Raw genomic sequence first — 20049 nt, 5'->3', positions numbered from 1 at the left:
AGCCCCAAAACCTGCTTATATCAGCATCGAAAATCCGATCTACCTTAAGCCTATTTAATTTTTGTAGATGATAGTTGAAATGAGGGAAGATGAATATTACTGACAAAAGGAAAAATTGAAATGGACGTAACCAGACAGGAACCTTCCAGAACCTTTGCTTTCTTTCACCACAAATTCCAGAACGTCCTGGATGGGAATCGAACACGGACTGTATGGATGAAAGACCAGATCACAAAATGGCCGGTGAATTTTACCGCGAGTCCTCTATGCGGGGCAGAGTTCTTTGACGTGCAACATGCTATTGGGATATTCGGACATTAATACAGTGTGGAAGGTAACCTTTTACAATCCTTCACACACGTAACAGTTCATATCATTTGGAAACGTTTTGTCAAATAATATGTTTTCATACGACCAATAGTTTTTGTAATATTTCCAGAAAACGAATGTTGCAATGTTGCAACGTTGTAGACAGTAGCAATGTTTACTCCGCGAGATCATTGCACCCCAGCATAGCTTACTGAATGCCGCTCCAACCATCTACTTGACAGGGGGTTTGAAAAGATATACACACATACCGTTTTGTAAACAAAAACATCTGTTGAGAATGCAGTCAAATTAAAATAATATGTAATCATAACATGTTAATTACATGAACTACGTTATTCGTTATCGATGATGAAATGTTCGTTATTGTATCGTTTCAGCACTAAATTTAGTACGAATAAACACGTAGTTTTCGTTATATTTTAAGGCAATTTCATCAATAATACAGTAGAATGAATGTCCAGATACTCACGATTAGAAAACTGCAGCATCTCGTTGTGTTTCAACTGCTTCGAACTGCACGTAGCCTGCAACTAATGACGAAGTGAATATAAGCTCGGCCACATGGTTTGCGTACATCAGAAACAGTGTTGCCAGCGTGTCACAGCCCTGTTCCCATGCAATGTGTGCACTATTATTCACGCGATTTATTTTCCACTCAAATACAACTGTAACATGGCCATACATAGCTTACTCTATCATCCTACATAAGATAAAATCCAATTTTGAGCAGTTTCATGAAAAACTTAATCATAATTTCAAGTTAAAAAGGATCTTTTTTTTTCCGAAAACCGCCTTTCTGGTAACAAAATATTATTAGACTTCCTTGTTTGTAATAATTCGAGATATCATATTCTAGAAGGATTGTAAAAGGTTATCTTCCACACTGTATTGTAAGGAACAGATGTTTTTGAATTGCCAAGCATAGGATGCATCGTCCGCCGCTGGGTTTCAATTCGTGAGCTTCGGATCTAATGGTAACTGCGGAATAAATATGGGAAAAGATATTTTTGACCTAGAAAATGTGTTTTCCCGCACAGAGTATGGACACTCGTTCCGGTATAGGCCTACGTGATGAAACAAAAAATGCCAGAATTTCAAAATAATGCTTACTGTAACAATAATATGAGCCACAATCCAATGCTAATGTTATTAGTAAGCATGAACCAATGTAACTTGTGTGACCACGCCTAATGACCCCACCTTCCCTCGTTACGGCCATAAGAACGTCGTAGTTGCATATACAGTAAAATTAGCCATACAGCGCGGCCACTCTCAGTAATATATCGGCACCGAGAGCAGCTTCAGATCATTCGTTTGGTCTTACATCGCGAGCTTTGCAGTATTGAAGTGATAGTAGACACTGGGTCGTATGTGGAGATTAAGAAGAAGCCGGAAAATAGGAAAGATTTGAGAATGCGGAATTTGCAGTGAAACACCTGCCCTTGAGTAGAAAACTATGAAAGACACGTACGCTGTACTTTGAGTGAACCATAATGAAAATTTGTTGTTACCTAGGACTTATTTCGGAATGTCGATTCATATGAAGATAAGACACACGGCATGCCTTGCAATAATTCTCTTATCATAATACACACACTTTCCATTTGCAAACCAAAAAATATATATATATATTCAAACCGACAGAACTGTCATTTCATTTCCAAACTATGTGACTTATTTCACGTGTCCGTATATGCCTGACACAGCGCACAATTTTTCCACTATGTTTGGTATTTATTTTCCTACTATTAGTATAAAATATAAAGTCAACTTAAACAAATATGCATCTTCTATTTGAAACCGAATCTATGTAAGAATTAGGAAATAATACGAGTAGTAATAGTAACAGCAACAGTAATAGTAGCAGCGGTAGCAACAGCAATAGTAGCAGTAGTAGTAGCAGCAGTAATAGTAACAGTAACAGTAGTAGTAGTAGTAGTAGTAACAGTAATAGTAGTAGTAACAGTAATAGCAGTAGTAGTATCAGTAATAGTAGTAGTAACAGTAATAGTAGCAGTAGTAGTAACAGTAATAGTAGCAGTAGTAGTAACGGTAATAGTATTAGTAGTGACAGTAATAGTCTAGTAGTAGTAGTAACAGTAATAGTAACAGTAGTAGTAACAATAAGAGTATCAGTAGTAATAATAGTAATAGTAGCATTAGTAGTAACAGTAATAGTAGCAGTAATAGTAGCAATAATAGTAGTAGTGGTAGTAGCAATAATAGTAGTCTAGTAGCAGTAGTACTAACAGCAGTAGTACGGCAGCAGTAGTAGTAGCAACAGTAATAGCCTAGTAGCAGTAGTAGTAACAGCAGAAGCATAGCAGCAGTAGTACTATTAGTAGTAGCAACATTAGTAGTCTAGTAACAGTAGTAGTAACAACAGTAGTACAGCAGGAGTAGTAGTAGTAGCAACAGTTGTAGTCTAGTAGCAATAGTAGTAACAGCAGTAGTAGTAGCAACAGTTGTAGTCTAGTAGCAGTAGTAGTAACAGTAGTAGTACAGCAGTAGTAGTAACAGCAGTAGTAGTAGTAGTAGTAGCAACAGCAGTAGTACAGCAGTAGTAGGAGTAGTAGCAACAGTTGTAGTCTAGTAGCAGTAGTAGTAACAGTAGTAGTACAGCAGTAATAGTAACAGCAGTAGTAGTAACAGTAGTAGTTTTTTTTATTTTATTGGGTTATTTTACGACGCTTTATCAACATCTAGGTTATTTAGCGTCTGAATGAAATGAAGGTGATAATGTCGGTGAAATGAGTCCGAGGTCCAGCACCGAAAGTTACCCAGCATTTGCTCGTATTGGGTTGAGGGAAAACCCCGGAAAAAACCTCAACCAGGTAACTTGCCCCGACCGGGAGACAGTAGTAGTAGTAGTAGTAGTAGTAGTAGTAGTAGTAGTAGTAGTAGCAACAGTAGTAGTCTAGTAGCAGTAGTAGTAACAGCAGTAGTACAGCAGTAGTAGTAGTAGTAGCAACAGTTGTAGTCTAGTAGCAATAGTAGTAACAGCAGTAGTACAGCAGTAGTAGTAGTAGTAGTAGTAGTAGTAGTAGTAGTAGTAGTAGCAACAGTTGTAGTCTAGTAGCAGTAGTAGTAACAGTAGTAGTACAGCAGTAGTAGTAACAGCAGTAGTAGTAGTAGTAGCAACAGCAGTAGTACAGCAGTAGTAGGAGTAGTAGCAACAGTTTTAGTCTAGTAGCAGTAGTAGTGGCAGTACTAGTAGCAGAAAGTAGTAGTTGCAGTAGTAATATCATTAGTATTTTATTTAACGATGCTTTCAACTGCAAATATTATTCAGCATCGAAGTTAAACGTGGTGTGAATACAAAAAAAGTGCTTGGAGCTCTCTAAAATGTATCGCCCTTCGTCCGGTTTAAACCCGCATACATTTTATAAACAGAGTTGAGGAATCCACTAATATAGAGCAAGAGCGAGAAAAGAGAGATAACTGTGTCTCTTTAAAGAAACTTAGGAAATCTGCTGTTTCTAACACTGTTGTGTGATTATATGTATAATAAGAGGTTATTTATTTAATTCTAACACAGCCTTCAAATAGACGTTCATCCGTGAGCGTGCGGCCGAGCGTGGCGACTCGAAGCACGCTGTTTGTGGGCAGAGTGGGATATTCAGAGCCACTTAAGTCGAGCGTATACGTAGATTGCTCATGCAAATTGTAATTACAATAACCAACTACTTTTTTTATAGAAGATATCTGAAAAGATGTCCTTGTGCCGCCACACATTTCTAATAGCTATTAAGAAAATTTCCATTAACACGCATTAGTTTTTCTTCTGATAGTGCTGCAATTTCCTTTCTTATACGTGGTACAGTCATTAAGTTCTAATACTGAGCGCATAGTGGCGTTGTGGTGCACTATAGCACATAGGTGGCGCCATGGTATGATACCTTGTGAGTTAGTCTCTCGACCCAACAAGAGACAGTTGAGTGCATGCACTGTAAGCAGAACTACGGTCTTTGTTGTGACGGTGATTTGAATGCGCACGTCGGAACCCGAGATGTCACAGTTTGAGCAACGGGAAAACATCAATTTCTGCCAGAAATTAGGCAAAACTGCTGCCGAAACGTTTCAAATGATGCAGCAAGTTTACGGTGAGGACGCAGTGAGTCGCAGTGTTGTGTTTAGGTGGCACCGACGTTTTTTGCAAGGAAGAGACAGTTTGAAAGATGATGTGCGTACTGGTCGGCCACAAACAATTCGAACTGAACGCAAGATCCAAGAAGTTGCAACGTTGGTGCGTGCTAACCGCTCCCAATCGGTAGACATATCGCAGCAACAGTAGGGGTCAGCCATGGTACTTGTTACAAAATTCTGTCTGATGACCTGAACATGTCTCGTGTTACCCAGCACAGTGTGCCACGAATCTTGTCGCAAGACGAACGTGATGATCGCATGACGATTTGTGGTGACCTCATCAGCAGTGCTGACGATGATCCGACGTTTCTCAACCGGATAATAACTGGAGACGAAACTTGGTGTTTCCTTTACGATCCGCAACTGAAACGACAATCCGCCACCTGGAAAACGCCGTTATCACCAGGACAGAAAAAACCGCGACAAGACAGGTCAAAAGGCAAGGTGATGCTTGAACTGTTTTTTGATTCAAATGGAATTGTTCACATGGAATTCATCCCAGAAGGTGCAATTGTGAACAAAACCCGCTACAAAGAGATCCTTGGCCGTTTACGAGATTCAATTCGCCGTAAGCGACCTGAGCTATGGCGTACAAAGAATTGGCTATTGCTACATGACAACGCCCCTGCACATCGCTCTGTCCTTGTCCAAGAGGAACTTGCAAGACAACAGGTGACAGTTCTTCCACACCCTCCGTACTCACCTGATCTCGCACCATGCAATTTTTTTCTCTTTCCTCGCATGAAAGCAACCCTACGTGGGCGTAGATTTCATTCTTCCGAAGAGGTCATGACTGTCACAAGAGAAGCCATACGGGACCTTCCTGCCAACATCTTTCAACGGTGCTTCCAGCAGCTATACCAACGTTGGAAAACGTGCATAACGGCCAACGGAGACTATTTTGAGGTAGCATGTGGTTCTGTTTAAATGTACGCCGTGTTATGCGGCATCTTGTGATACATCCAGATTCTTGTGGGAGCCTACCCTCCAGGCGTCAAGTCTTAGAACTCAATGACTGTACCACGTATTGCCTTTCAGTTCTTTCAACGTTTGCTGGTTATTCAGATACACTTTAGTCTTTACTTATGTCACGGATCACCCAAAACGTGTATTGTGCGCATGTAATATTTTCCCATGTGCTATTTGATTGACTCCTCTTTAAAAGGCAAAGACACATTCTCTCCCTATAGTTGAACCACGAGACCATTCAGTACTATTTTCAATTACCACTGCATTTTATTTTTAACAATACCACAACCTACTACATTTTTTTTTTATTTTAAGCCACATTTATTCTACATTATCATTGTCCATTATATACTTCTGTATGTAATAGCATGTATTTGTATGTAATAGCAACTTATTAAAGAAAAAATTATTTTTCAGCTCTAATTGTCAAACTAAAGAATACACGAAGAGTGAATGGATTTGTCAACGTGGGAATGGAACAAAACTAAGATATATAATTATAAGAAAGACAATGGTGAAGTTACTTTTAATCTTTCTGCAGATGCAGTGATTCATGACACTTTCCTGTTATGAGAAATTCAGAAGAACACGCATCATGAATGCACGAGATAGTGCAGGTACACAAAGGTTTGTGGGTGTGCGTTGTGTCTTAATAAGTTTCAATTAACTTCGGAAAAATGAAACATACATGTCACGAACATCTCAACACAGTCAGTCCTGACCAATACCCTGTTCTAAATTACATAGATGGAGCACAACGTATTACGTATACATTGAGATGGATATGAGAACTTCTGGAATAGATGGCAACTGCCTAAAGTTGTGTACAATTAAAGTTACATTTGATTAAACAAAATAGAATCAATGGTACTGTCTAAACATTTGTTTTTAATTTGTGTGGCCCTCATCTCAAACAACCACGTCACACAAAAATGTAAACATCAGACCACAAGAGATGACAAGGGGTGACAAAATAACATTTTTGTTTTTAGAATAGTTTTTTTTTTCTCCCCATTGACGAGTACTTGACTTTCGTCATTTACCCAAGTGTGTTCATCTATAAAGACATATCGAAGCTGTAGTTATTTTAGTCGCCGTAGCGTTGCCATTGGTTCACCATGAAGGTAAACTAAATAGCACCGCATGATGATAGTTAATGGAGCAATGATGGAATGTCGGAAGGGAAACGGGAGTACACCGCGCAAACCTACCACCAAATAGTTTTTCCACCACAAATTCCATTTGGACCCCGAGAGTCGAACCCGGATTACCAACGCGGAAGTCCGACGCTCTAGCCCAGTTATGTCAACTGATGCCCATAGGCGCAAGCGCGCTTTAGAGCTCAGGAGAGCCTGAGCGCTTTACAGTGGAAAGGAAAGAGACGAAAGAGGTAGTATATGCCACTTGGTCGAGCTATATAAGGGATGGCCAGCACTGATTCAATGGATAAAGGGAAGGGAACTTATTAAAACTGTATCCATGTTAATTTTTAGATTTGTCTGGGAAGTTTAAGTGCATTATAAGAATGTAAGTTTTAATTTTAATCTCATTTTTCACAAGTTTGCTTTTTATTCAAAAGAAATATTTTTTCAACTTTTTTTACAGAAAAGTGAAATTTTCAGATATGTTTCTTTAGTAGCCTTACAGGTACTGAAACAATGTTTTCGTAAATCTAACATATCGTAAATACGTATTACTGAATATAGTGTATAGAAAATTTTGAAAATATTCACATGGAAAAGTCGACCTGGTTGGCGAGTTGGTATAGCGCTGGCCTTATATGTCCAAGGTTACGGGTTCGATCCCGGGCCGAGTCGATGGCATTTAAGTGTGCTTAAATGCGACAGACTCAGTCAATAGATTTACTGGCATGTAAAAGAAATCCTGCGGACAAAATTCCGGCACATCCGGCGACGCTGATATAACCTCTGTAGTTGCGAGCGACGTTAAATAAAACATAACATAACATTTCACATGGAAAATGTTTGTAAGGAAATGAATTAACAAAGCAACTACTGTTACATCATAAACAAAATATATGTGCCCATATGTTGTAAAAACGTCAACTCTATAGCTTCAGCAGAATTCGAGAAAATAATTTAATATTCTGATGATAGAAAGTTGCGCGCCAGTATCAACTTAAAATAATAATGCAATAAGAGTTTTGTTATGTAATATTAATTACAGTTAAAACATATACCTAGGTAACTTTGCTTTGTACTATAATATTGTTTTTATTAGTTTATTGATTATGTTTATAAGGCTGAAGACACCACCAATATCAATTCCAACTTATTATGTCACTATGTCTCTTTCTTTGGGATATCACTTTGTTTATGAATGATGTGTTTCATTCAATTAATACTATGGAATTTATGTGAATATTTCTTCTCATCTCTTTATTATCTTATTAATGTTTAAAACACGACTACAATATTAAGATGTTAGTGTTAGTACTTTTGTTTTACAGACAATATAATTATATAATATCGAACAGAAAGAAGCCATATAAAAATAAGATTTCACGTTCCGTTTGAAGTTTGCACACCACTGTTTTCTTAATCCAACAGGCTGCTTATTCATATATGTACATAATTCTTCCTCCTTCCATACCTAGCGCTTGATGCCCGCTCACGACGTCAAGGTCAGAAAAATGCTCTTGCTTTGACATCACTGCTTCGACTAACGATGCAGAATTTCGAAAGTAGAGGAGCTCCGCGAAAATAACAAATAATTGGAACAACCTGTCCCGAAATAACAGTCGTTCTGAACAGCCGGGAAAATGATTTGGGGAAAAGAACTCCACCACCAACACAGCTCCACGCGTTCTCTCTTTTTGAACGTATGGTATCCGTCACTGTTTTCTCTTGGGGCGTGTTGTCAGAGTAACAGCTTGGAGACTAGCAAGTATATTTATCCACAATAGTCTCGTGATTAACACGTTTGCATTTCGATCCGAGATTTGCGGATTCAAACCCTGAAAAGGACGATGGATTTTTACGCGTCATAAAAATCCTTAACATAAAGTTCTTTCGAAAGGGAAGATCGCCACCATAAGTATGGTATTCAGACTTTTTGGCTAGAGAGGAATGTTTGTTGCTCCGGATTGTGAAAGCGACTTATCTGGGCGTACAATCGCATGTAACGCATTCCATCACGGGTGTACAAAAAGCCTACTTGTGTTGAAGTACTGAAAGATGCTTCATGTTCTGTCCGAAAAAGCAGCTGTACCTACACATATGATAAAGAGCAACTGGCACAATCGTGTGGTAGCGAGCAGACTCTTTCTCTGAGGTTGACCTCGAGCGTGAGTTCAAATATCGCTTGTTTTTGTCCTGAGGTTTCCACAAATGTAAGGCTAATAGCGAATTCTTGGACTCATCTATCGTTAACTCTATCAGCTCTAGATAGCAGTGCAGTTCATAGTGTCGATAAATAATAAAAATATAAAAAGTGGCAGGGGATTCATAGGATCTCAGTCATAAAACATAGAAAATGGAATTTATTGTTGAGAAACTCGTAAGACACCTATGGAGAAAGTATGTGTTACCTCCAAGATACCGATTTTATTTATGTATTTTATAATTTTTCTGTCATCTAAAGTTTGATATACAGGATGGGCAAAATAGAACTGGCCCGCAGAAAATATACATATGAAATATATGAATTTATATGTATAAGACTGACGCGGAAATGACCCTGACAATGCAGGAAACCGTGATTTCAATGCAACAATGGCTTACTATCACAGGAATCTCCCGCATGCTCTGTCCCGAGCTTCGCTGTATCATTACGTTTGAGTGAGTGAGAGGAGCAGACGTGTTTAGTGGCCAGTTGAATGCAACACAAAATGGTGCTCACGAGAAAACAACGCGTGTTCATTGTCGAGTGTTATGCGAAGCACAATTTATGGAAAAGGTGTGCGGAACCGTTTGCGCAAGAGTTTCAGACTGGACGTGTTTTGGCAAAACCTTCAGCAAAAGCTGCAATGCAAAACTTAGTGGCAAAATGGCGTGAAACGGACTCTGAAATGAATAAAAACCGTAACTATCCGAAAAGCGTTCGAACACTGCTCCTGCTCGAGTGCAGGAAAGCGTGGAACAAAGTCCGATGAAATCGCAACTTACAGATTTTCCGGGCCAGTTTTATTTTGCTCACTCTGTATAAAATAGTGTGGAAAGCAACGGGAAGCTACTGCACTTATTCTTACCAAGAAAGACTACAAACGTGGCAACAGCTGAGAAGAAACTGCCTATTGAAGGATGCACCGGAAGGAATGGTGAACGGGAAAAAAAGTTCGGGCAGAAGAAGATATCAGATGATAGAGATATTAAGAAATATGGATCGTATGCGGAGACAAAGAGGAAAGCGGAAAAGAAGGAAGATTGGAGAAATCTGAGTTTTCAGTGAAACACCTGATTTTGGGCAAAAAACTATGAATGAATATCAAATAGCGACCTCTATTAATTCATAGCTCATTTCTATCTTTTGTGAGTAATACCACAGTCTACTATATACAGTCACGAAGCTTGGGATGATTTTTTGCAATTCTCGCGATAGTTGCTAGCCGCTTGGAGCGCTGAGTACTAGGAACAATAGACTGTGCCACAGCCATCGTGATCTAATACAGGCCGTAAGGCAGACCATGTGACTCGCTTAACCCGATCACGAAGGGCGGCGTTTCAACCATATAATTAGTTGGAATGCATAAACAGTAACATATGTTTCTCTAAAATGTAGTGTAATTCCATTAATAAAATTTAAAACAATGATTAGGAGACACTTCAGATATAATTCACTTGCGAGTTAAGATGTAATATTATTTATGGTGTGAAAATTACGTTGTTCGTATGTGTAATACCTGCCTTTATTTCGATTAAATATTGCGAAATTCTTGTACATTCATTTGTGCAAGATTAAATCATTTTCAATTGCACCGCACGGATATTTAGATATGTTGAAATTATAGGTTATGTTTACTGTACCAGTTACCTCTTTCTGTCTAAATTTAGTGATCTCCAATGCCTTGCCATTCATATGAAAATTATAGGTTATGTTTACTATATTTAACTTATATTCCTAAATTCGCAATCATACATTATAATTAAGCATAATGTCATGTATGATATCCCGGACATTCAATTTGTCTGTATTTTAATACTACAATTGAGTACTGAACTATTGTATTTATCTACCACTTAAGAGAAGAAGTAACACAATTGTACGTACACTAATTTCATAAGAGTGGTATGGTAAATGTTTTATCTAAAATTAAGGAATGTATATGTGCTAAATTGAAATCACAATATAAATTATTTTTTATTAAACCTCAAAACAGCTTCCATTCTAAACTTGAAATATTGACGCGAACAGATTATGTTAACATGTAAAATTCTCTTCACATTAAAATAACACAGTTTTGTAATTATTTCTGCAACATATTATGCAACAAGAAGTAAACGGAACTTACGGACACATTACACTAAATAAAGCTTAGTAATGACAAGCAATAAAGTTATAATATAATATTTCACTGAGCTCCATACACTGAAATAGAAAACCCGAACAAACATTACGGCCTGGTCTAGATCGAAAAAGCATTGACTGTGCCGTATTTCACATTTTTGTGAAAAGCTATGTAAACTGTGAAATATTCGTTATCAGTTGTAATAACTGTAAATGGCTAAAATACAATAATTTGAATAATAATATGGGACAAGGAGACGTTTGTAGTACTATAAATTGTAAGAAAAATAGGTTAGAGTTATCCTTCTTCCGAAAGATCCAGGAAGATGAGTTTATAGAATATAATATATATTTTATGAAAATAATATATAAACCTTATGTATTTCATATTTCAATAGTGGAAGGAAGATGTTAATTTTTTCAAAAGAACACGATATCGAAAGTACAATACATTTTATGGTCTGTTAGGGAAAGAGTCTGTGATGAGGCGATAGTAGCGATCCTGGTGGTAAGCAACTATCTATGAATGCATATTTCAACTGTCTATGTTTGCATATTTAGTAAGTATTAAGCTTCATGACTGTATATACTAGACTGTGGTAATACTTTTACATACTTGTCAGTTTCTTCCACCTTGGCATAATGTGCGATCGACTGCATAGTGTAGTTCTGCACTATGGGAGAGTTGCCTTGGAAACCAGGTCGAGGACTGATCGTTTCAGTTCCAGTACAAAGGTGAAGCTCCTCCTGACGACGTACTGTTCAGATGGGAATACAACTCAGCACTCTCAGTATGCTCTCTGTTTGTGTTTATTATGAGATTACCAGATTTGCTGAAAAAGAAAGTAATGGGACACTTTCCTTGTTCATCCAACCTGCAGATTCATCTGTCGCACTCAAAACTCACGAATTTTTGATCGGAACATCATTCAGCATTTGTCTTCTTGTCTTGTTCTCATTGGGGACGATAAAAGCGTACGTACATAAATAAATATGTTACAATTCACGTATCGAAGGTTCAGTACCCCTTCGGGTTGTTACTATAAAATCATTTAGGCCTATAAGGATAACCAAACTTCCCTAAGGAAGAGTCAACACGGTGCCTCTTCTTAAGAAACACAACTAATATACTGCACCTATTAATTTCATTCAATAGCTATTGATTATACAATCTATAGAAAATGTCCACCAATAATGTGAATATTGGCAATAGGAACTCTGTTTTAGCTATTATCTTCTTACTTTCTCTTTGTATCACTGGTGAACGAAGTTTGAACACCAAAGCATTGCCTAGAGGCGGCTATAGGTTTAAGGAACACTGGCTATAGGATGGCGTTATTTACTTTACTGATGTACCTTCAGTTTCGTATGCAAAATGAAAGACGACGCGTGAAGGAAGCTCTGTTCATTCAAAGTTTAATGGGTGCGGGTTTTGTATTGTTTACTGTATTCTAATAGGTTGTTTCGACACAGCATACTTATGTTCTGTTTAAAAAGTAAACCTTTCGTAAGGAGTTCAGTCACAGTCTAGTATACAGAGTGTTTCAAAAATACGGGGCATAATTTCAGGTATGTATTTCCCACATGCAGACAATCAAAATAGTTCATTACAACATATGTCCGGAAATGCTTCATTTCCGAGTTATGGCCTTCACAACATTGAAATTCACCGGAACGTTTTTTCTTTCCGCAGGTCGTTGTCATTACAGAAGATGTTCAAAATGTCCACCTCCTGCTTGAATACAGACCTCACATCGATGTCTCATTGACCTGCGAACACGATCCCAAACTCCAGGAGTATTGCGTATGTCCTCAGAGCATGCCACAATTCGATTCCGAAGGGATTCCAAATCAGGCACCGGAGACGAATAAACCAATGATTTTAAATGGCCCCACAAGTAGAAATCGAGAGGGTTCAGATCAGGTGAGCGTGGAGGCCAAGCAATTGGGCCACCTCTACCTAGCCATCGATCAGGAAACCTTCGATCCAAGTGCCTACACAACACTGAATGTAACCTTCGCCTCGGAATGAACTGTCAGAGTGCCCTCTTAATGTCTCCTTTGACGGCAACGACCTGCGGAAAGAAAAACGTTCCGGTGAATTTCAATGTTGTGAAGGCCATAACTCGGAAATAAAGCATTTCCGGACACATGTTGTAATGAACTATTTTGATTGTCTACATGTGGGAAATACATACCTGAAATTATGCCTCGTATTTTTGAAACACTCTGTATACAGTCACGAAGCTTGAGTTGTGATGGTGGTAGGAACAATAGACTGTGCCGGTATTATTTCGCATTGTCTGTAATGAGGCGATATTACTGATCCTAGTGGTTAGCAACTATCTATGGATACATATTTACTGCGTATTGAGCTTCGTGACTGTATATAGCCTACTAGACTGTGGTTCAGTTGTGATCTAGTGAAGGTAGTGTGAAGATGTATTAAAATGCCGCTAATAAAATGTGCATCCTTACCTATGCTTGTAAAAGACTTCGGAGATGATGCTCCTGGCGATCGACGAGTCTTGCATTCTTTTTATTCTCTTATTTAAAATTCTGCGCACCGCTACCCTAATATACTTGGCTTCTCATTTTAAAAATTTATCCGTATATCATCAGCTAAGTACCAGATCTCATCATAATAATTTACTCATTCTACCTTACTACAAGACATCTTTATATTCTTCATCCTATACAGTTTCAATTGCTAGAAATTGGAACTCGCTTCCGAGTGATGTAAAGGGTTGTTGGACAATAACTTCATTTAGGTGAAAATTACATAAATTCTTACTTAACAGATTAATTACAGATTAATATTTGTTATTTATAATTAAATTAACATCTGTCCACTCTTATTATTACCATTAATTTCTTTAAGTAGAATACAAACCTCTAATGACAAAATCTCATTACATTAATATTATCCTCATTACATCATTATATTTTAGATTTATATTTTGCTCGCTATAACATAGTTCTGGTAAACTTCTATTAAATTAATTCTCATCATTTAACCAACTAGCTACCTCAACTTCATTATAATTCTTTACATATTGCAGATAGATTGAATTGAATTACATTAGCTCATAAATGAAGTTATTACCTTTTCTTATAGGTTTTATCTCAGTTTAAATAAACATGTACTAGTCGTTAAAACTTAACTGAAGAATATTGCTGGAGAATCTTTAGTGTATTATAAATAATCATGATTTAAATATGTATGTCACTATTGTAGGTATTGATTAAGGCTGGTTGAGTGGAAGAGAAGGCTTTATGGCCTTAACTCTGCCAGCGACAATAAAACATTCTGTTCTATTCATTCTATTCTATTCTTGTTGCGACCCTTTAATAAGTTTGTAGCAATAAACTTTTTCATAAATAAATAAATAAATAAGTAAATAAATAAGTAAATAAGTAAATAAATAAATATATAAATAAATATATATAAATAAATAAATAAATAAATAAATAAATAAATAAATAAGGTAGGCAACTATTTATTTAAGATATTTGCATTAAAGCACTTAGTGTATCATTTTCGCTGTAAGTCACACTATTTATTTCTTGATGCCTACTTTAAAATTTTACTCATCATATTCAAAGAAGCCTGTAGCGCTTTATTGGTGTTACCGGTAATGCACACAACTTCCACTACTTTCTCGCATGTTATCAAGAGGACTTATAATATGCATGTTATACACCTCAAGATGTACAGTAGTGGCAAAAAAAAATCGGACCGACGGAATAATCAAAGTCCCCGAAATGAGCCACTGTGCATGCCACGCCCGCATTCACAAGATAGACAGTAATCTACTGAAATTGTTGTAGTTTCGACTGCTGACGTAGCCCATTTCGAAAGCCATTAGAAAATAAGCTGGTAAAATTAATGTTCTGGGAATAATAAGTTAATTAAGTAGTAAAATATCGCTGCAATCGAAAAGTATTGGGAATAAATTTGAATAAGGAACAAAAAAAAAGTTTCCTTCCGAAGCAAGATTCGAACCACGAAAGTCTTAGTGACCAGTCTATCGTGCTGTCACTGTGAATACGGCTCTGAAATCAGTTACTAGGGTCGGTCCGGTTTTTTTTTGCCACTACTGTATAGTAGATACAAGTCACAAAGTAATTCACTTCCTCAGAATGAGGACCTGAGTGGCATAGTCGATTGATGGCCTTTCACAACGAGTTGTATGAGTGACATACTAGACTAATAGAATACAAACTAGAAGTGAAAACAAAGTCTAAGAAAAACTCCTAAAATAAATTTCTCACTCACTTGCCAAAACTGACCATAGTTAGTGGTGGTAACTTCAGCGTGTTAACGTTACCGTCTTGTGACGCCCTTAGCTGTCGTAACAATGTTTAAAAGGTAGTATAAAACATATTTTTATTCTCAGACAATTATAAAAATCATTCCTGTGTGAGAAGAGAGCTCTAATCAATATCCGAATCATCCGTTTATAAATCACTGAATTTCAACACATGTCATAGTCCACCCTGATAGCTCCTGACATATTCCATCCATAAAATTTTCTTATCAGTAGTAATCCCAACAGGAGTTCATAACATTTTCTTATCAGTAGTAACCCAATAGAAGTTAACTGATTTGTATTTCTACTTTCCTAAACTCCATCATTTTAAACAAGACTACGCAGAATCTTCTTCGTATTACGTGTTACATTTTATCTTCCCAATTTTGTACCCTAATGAATTATGTTTCCCTTCAGACAAGAAAGTCGACCTGGCTGGCGAGTTGGTATAGCGCTGGCATTCTATGCCCAAGGTTACGGGTTCGATCCCGGGCCGAGTCGATGGCATTTAAGTGTGTTTAAATGCGACAGGCTGATGTCAGTAGATTTGCTGGCATGTAAAAGAGCTCCTGCGGGACAAAATTCCGGCACATCCGGCGACACTGATATAACCTCTGCAGTTGCGAGCGTCGTTAAATAAAACATAACATTTTTAACATTTCAGACAAGAAATAGTCCGCGGGTCAGTAGTAGTATTTTATTTAACGATATCACCAGCGTCGAAATTCAACATGAGCGAGAAACGGTCGACAATTCTGCTGAACCCTCAATCAGGGAGAGGGTTATTTTACGTGCCGTAAATCTAAGACACGAGCCTTCCAGCTTTACTTCGTCACGGATGAAGTCATCTTCAGGCCTTCCGTCCAAGCGGCTCAATTTCTGTCCCCTACTAGGTCGTGATGGAGATATTTTCTCGGAATGCTCCCATTTCCCCCTATCATTCCATTAACAATTTCCACCTCTCTCCCATTTCACCTATCATCTAAAATAGTAAAAATATGCCCGGGTGAAGTTTTGGGGCAGTATGAATTTCTGATGCTAATATAGGAAGGGCTTGGGACTCCGGCTCCTCGTATGCGGAAGGGACCTGATGCTATAAGGAGCTGAGACAGGATGGCCTACTTATCAGCGTTGGTTTCACGATGTCAATTCAGAAAGGGCTTAGGGTCGGGGTCCCTGGAGCTTACCAGGCTACTCGTCTTCGGATGGGACCTGGCTCTATCAGGGATTGGGGCATGATGATCCACCTGTCAGCGTCGGACACCAGGCCACCTGCCGGACTTAGAGAATCATCACATAAATAGGGCGCACAATGGACCAAAGAGTGCCTAAGTGTAAAGATTCATCTCGGGTCCAGCCCTGGAAAAGCCAAGCTAAATTATAATGAAGGATCGGTGGAATGGAGAAAAATTCTCTCCGGCACCTGGATTCGAACCTGGGTTTTCAGCGTCAGCACGTAGAGCTGAAAACCCGGGTTCGAATCCCGGTGCCGGAGAGAATTTTTCTCCGCTCCACCGATCCGTCATCATATGATAACGCAGAATTCCTGCACGGAAATATCGTATGTACTTCGGTAGATAGTAATAATTTTCTTATTAAAGAAACTACCTAGCTAGCTGTTGCTATCGAAACCACATCATCAGACATTTCTGTAATCAAGTTCTTTCTCAATAACCATGCTCCACTCCTCGAATTCGCTGCCGCTGAACATCAGGGATAGGTAGTCTTAGTCCTAAATTCTTTAAATTTAGGTTAGTTAGAAATATTTTTAATGCACAGAATTAATTTTTTGCAGCTAGACTTTTTTAATATGTATAGTTATTACTTTGTTGTTTCTATTAACATACATTTCTAGATAATTGTCATTGTTTCAATGTATTTTTTGTAGATTATTTTACGACGCTTTATTAACATCTTTGGTTATTTAGTGTCTGAATGGGATGAAGATGACAATGCCGGTGAAATGAGTCCGGGGTTCAGCACCGAAAGTTACCCAGCATTGGGTTGAGGGAAAACCCCGGAAAAAACCTCAACCAGGTAACTTGTCCGGACCGGGAATCGAACCCGGGCCACCTGGTTTCGCAGCCAGATGCGCTAGCCGTTACTCCACAGGTGTGTAACCCAAACTGATTATACAAATTGTATTCTTACTTTAATTTTGTGATTGTATTTACATGTATTCAATCGTTTTTCTTAAGTTAATACTTGTAGATGTATTTTCCTTGATGTGCTTTCATTCTGGTTGAGAGGAAGAGAAGGCCTGTTGACCTTAACTCTGCTAGGGAAAATAAAACTATTATTGTTGTTCTTGTTGTTATTATTATTATTATTATTATTAGTCTTTTTCATTTGTTATTATTTGTGGATGACCTTAACTCTGCCAGGGAAAATAAAACTATTATTATTATTATTATTATTATTATTATTATTATTATTATTATTATTATTATCTTTTTTCATTTGTTATTCTTCAGTTCATTTTGTAGAATTCTGTTACTAAAGACACTGATGTCATGCATACCAAAGTTTTATTAAACATTCTTAAATTTATGTTTGAAATATAGATATTACCTATGCATTTCGAACTGGCGGATCAAGGTACATACAAACGTACAAAAGTACAAACCACGCACGAGTCAGTGAACTGAAAACTGTGAACTGAAGCACTGGTAATTCCGGCTGTCCCAGCTGACTTTAGTTGAGAAGAATGGTCCAGGATTGGCGTAAGCACATGACGTGGAAAATGTAGTCCATTGCTTGACCTTGAGCCGCCAGTTCGAAATGCACAGACAATAACAATTAAGGCTTCCTATACAAATACCTGTATGTATTAATTTTTTTATTTCAGTTCTGAAGTATTTTTACTAAAAACTTAAGTATGGGCCGTAACAACATTGTAAGTGGAATTTGTAAATAGTTTACAAAAAAAATAAACATTTAAATATAAGGCAAAGTTGTTGCATTTTTACGTTGAAATCTCACTTTTCACAAATTTATCGCTAACAGCGCTGTGTTATTACTGTCCATGCTTCAATTCATCTGATGTCATAATAACAATACTAAGTTCTAAGTATTAATTTTTGTTCACCCCTGAAATATTGTTAAAATAATATTTAAGTCTTCTGATGTCATAATTGATGTTAACTTCCATTCTTGTCCTCATTTGCTTTCCTTAAGTTGTAACCATCATAGGTTCTACCTAATAACTCACTTAAAAACATTTTTCAAAGTAAAAATGTTCTATCTGAAAAATGATCATTTCAGCAATGGGGATATAGTATACCTTTAAATATGAAAATCCTATCATAGACTGTCCTTCCTTCATGAAAGCACATGACAAAATTTCAGAATACCTGAATTGAAAATGGCAAATATGTTTTAGTTCAAACTTCAAGCCTCTCTTCTGAAAAATTATAGAAAATGCAGACAGAACCCTTTTATTCTCACATCACGAGTTATTCCTACACGAAGTACAATACACGATTCGTATGTTGTGAAGTCACATTATGTATTCAGATACCTCCTGAAAAGAAGAAATAATATATATTGCAGTATCCAAGGTATTTCTAATATTAAAACATTTAAAATATGTATTGCATGGTCTCCATTCTTTCTTGGAAAATATCATGCTGTTCTTTATTAAAACAAAATTGTATAGCACAATTAGTACAAAATTAATATTCTGGAATTTATTTTTTTTTTTATTTTTCTTGTAATACTTCAGTCAAAGAGTTTACACAAACATAAGACTAAAAGTTTCGGCATTACAACTGCTGTATGTATTTCCTTGAAAATATTAGCATTTACGTTTCGCCTCATCACAAAAACTTCTTTATGCTTCGTATAATGAGAAAGTGTCGGCAGCGTTATGCGCAATAGTTGAGGACTGAGGAGCAACTTTCACACTGCATGGAATCACGGTCGTGGGTTCTAATCCAGTATTTAGACATGGACATTTTCCCTTGTGAACGCGATGCCTTGCATTGCCTTAAACGGAGGCCACGTGTCGCACCGATCCCACGTCAGGGAATCCCAGCAAAAAGTGTTAATCTAACGTCAGGATGAAAACTTCAAAATACGATTGTATCATGCCAGACGTAATGAGGGAATTATTTGCATAATTAGGGGAAATAAGGAATAAATTCGGTACATGTGCTTTTCCCGCCTCCGCCTCCTCCTCCTCCTCCTCCTCCTCCTTCTTCTTCTTCTTCTTCTTCTTCTTCTTCTTCTTCTTAGGCATCAATAGCTTGATCCGTTCTCAAGTAGGCCTACTGTCTTCCAACCTACACACATCAAAAAAAGTTTCACATCACCTATGAACTAAAACGTACAATGCACTCGTCACAAAATTTGAAGTGATATGTGAAAATGGAACACATCTGCAATAGATATTGCTCTTTAAATGGAAACAGACCATAATGTAAACAAAAACAGAACTTCATTCTCTCACTGTAAACTTCAACAAGTCGGTCCAATGAGTTTAATACTCAGTAGTTTGGCCTCTTGCATTAAGACATGCTTGGATCCTTCTTGGCATACCATCCATAAATTGTCCCATTCTTCAATGGCAATTCTGTATAGATCTCGCCGATTGCGTGGTAGGTCAGGACGCCCAAAAACGGCTTGTTTTAAATAAATTCAGACATGCTCAATAGATTTCATGTCTGGGGAACGAGCTGGCCATTCCAGTCGGACGACATCTGCATCACGAAGTTCATCATTGACAATGCCTACAAGAGGATGCGAGAGGAACTCTTCTCCGAAATGTTGACGATACAGTAACACTACAGGGAGGAGAATGTCGTTCCTGTATTGTAGAGCACTG

The 20049-nt window shown here is 37.6% G+C and overlaps 1 protein-coding gene across 1 annotated transcript in view; it reads right to left on the bottom strand.

Moving 5' to 3' along the window:
• The window catches only part of Msr-110, a 160512-nt gene extending 141048 nt beyond the window's left edge, over nucleotides 1–19464 (bottom strand). The window contains exon 1 of the mRNA XM_069844688.1: nucleotides 19375–19464. Coding sequence (XP_069700789.1) covers nucleotides 19375–19464 — 90 coding nt within the window. The remainder of the gene's footprint in view (nucleotides 1–19374) is intronic.
• Between the last annotated feature and the right edge of the window lie 585 nt (nucleotides 19465–20049).

The sequence above is a fragment of the Periplaneta americana genome, chromosome 14, assembly GCF_040183065.1.
Source record: "Periplaneta americana isolate PAMFEO1 chromosome 14, P.americana_PAMFEO1_priV1, whole genome shotgun sequence".
In the NCBI taxonomy this organism is placed as follows: domain Eukaryota; kingdom Metazoa; phylum Arthropoda; class Insecta; order Blattodea; family Blattidae; genus Periplaneta; species Periplaneta americana.
This window is presented reverse-complemented; position numbering and strand designations above follow the sequence as displayed.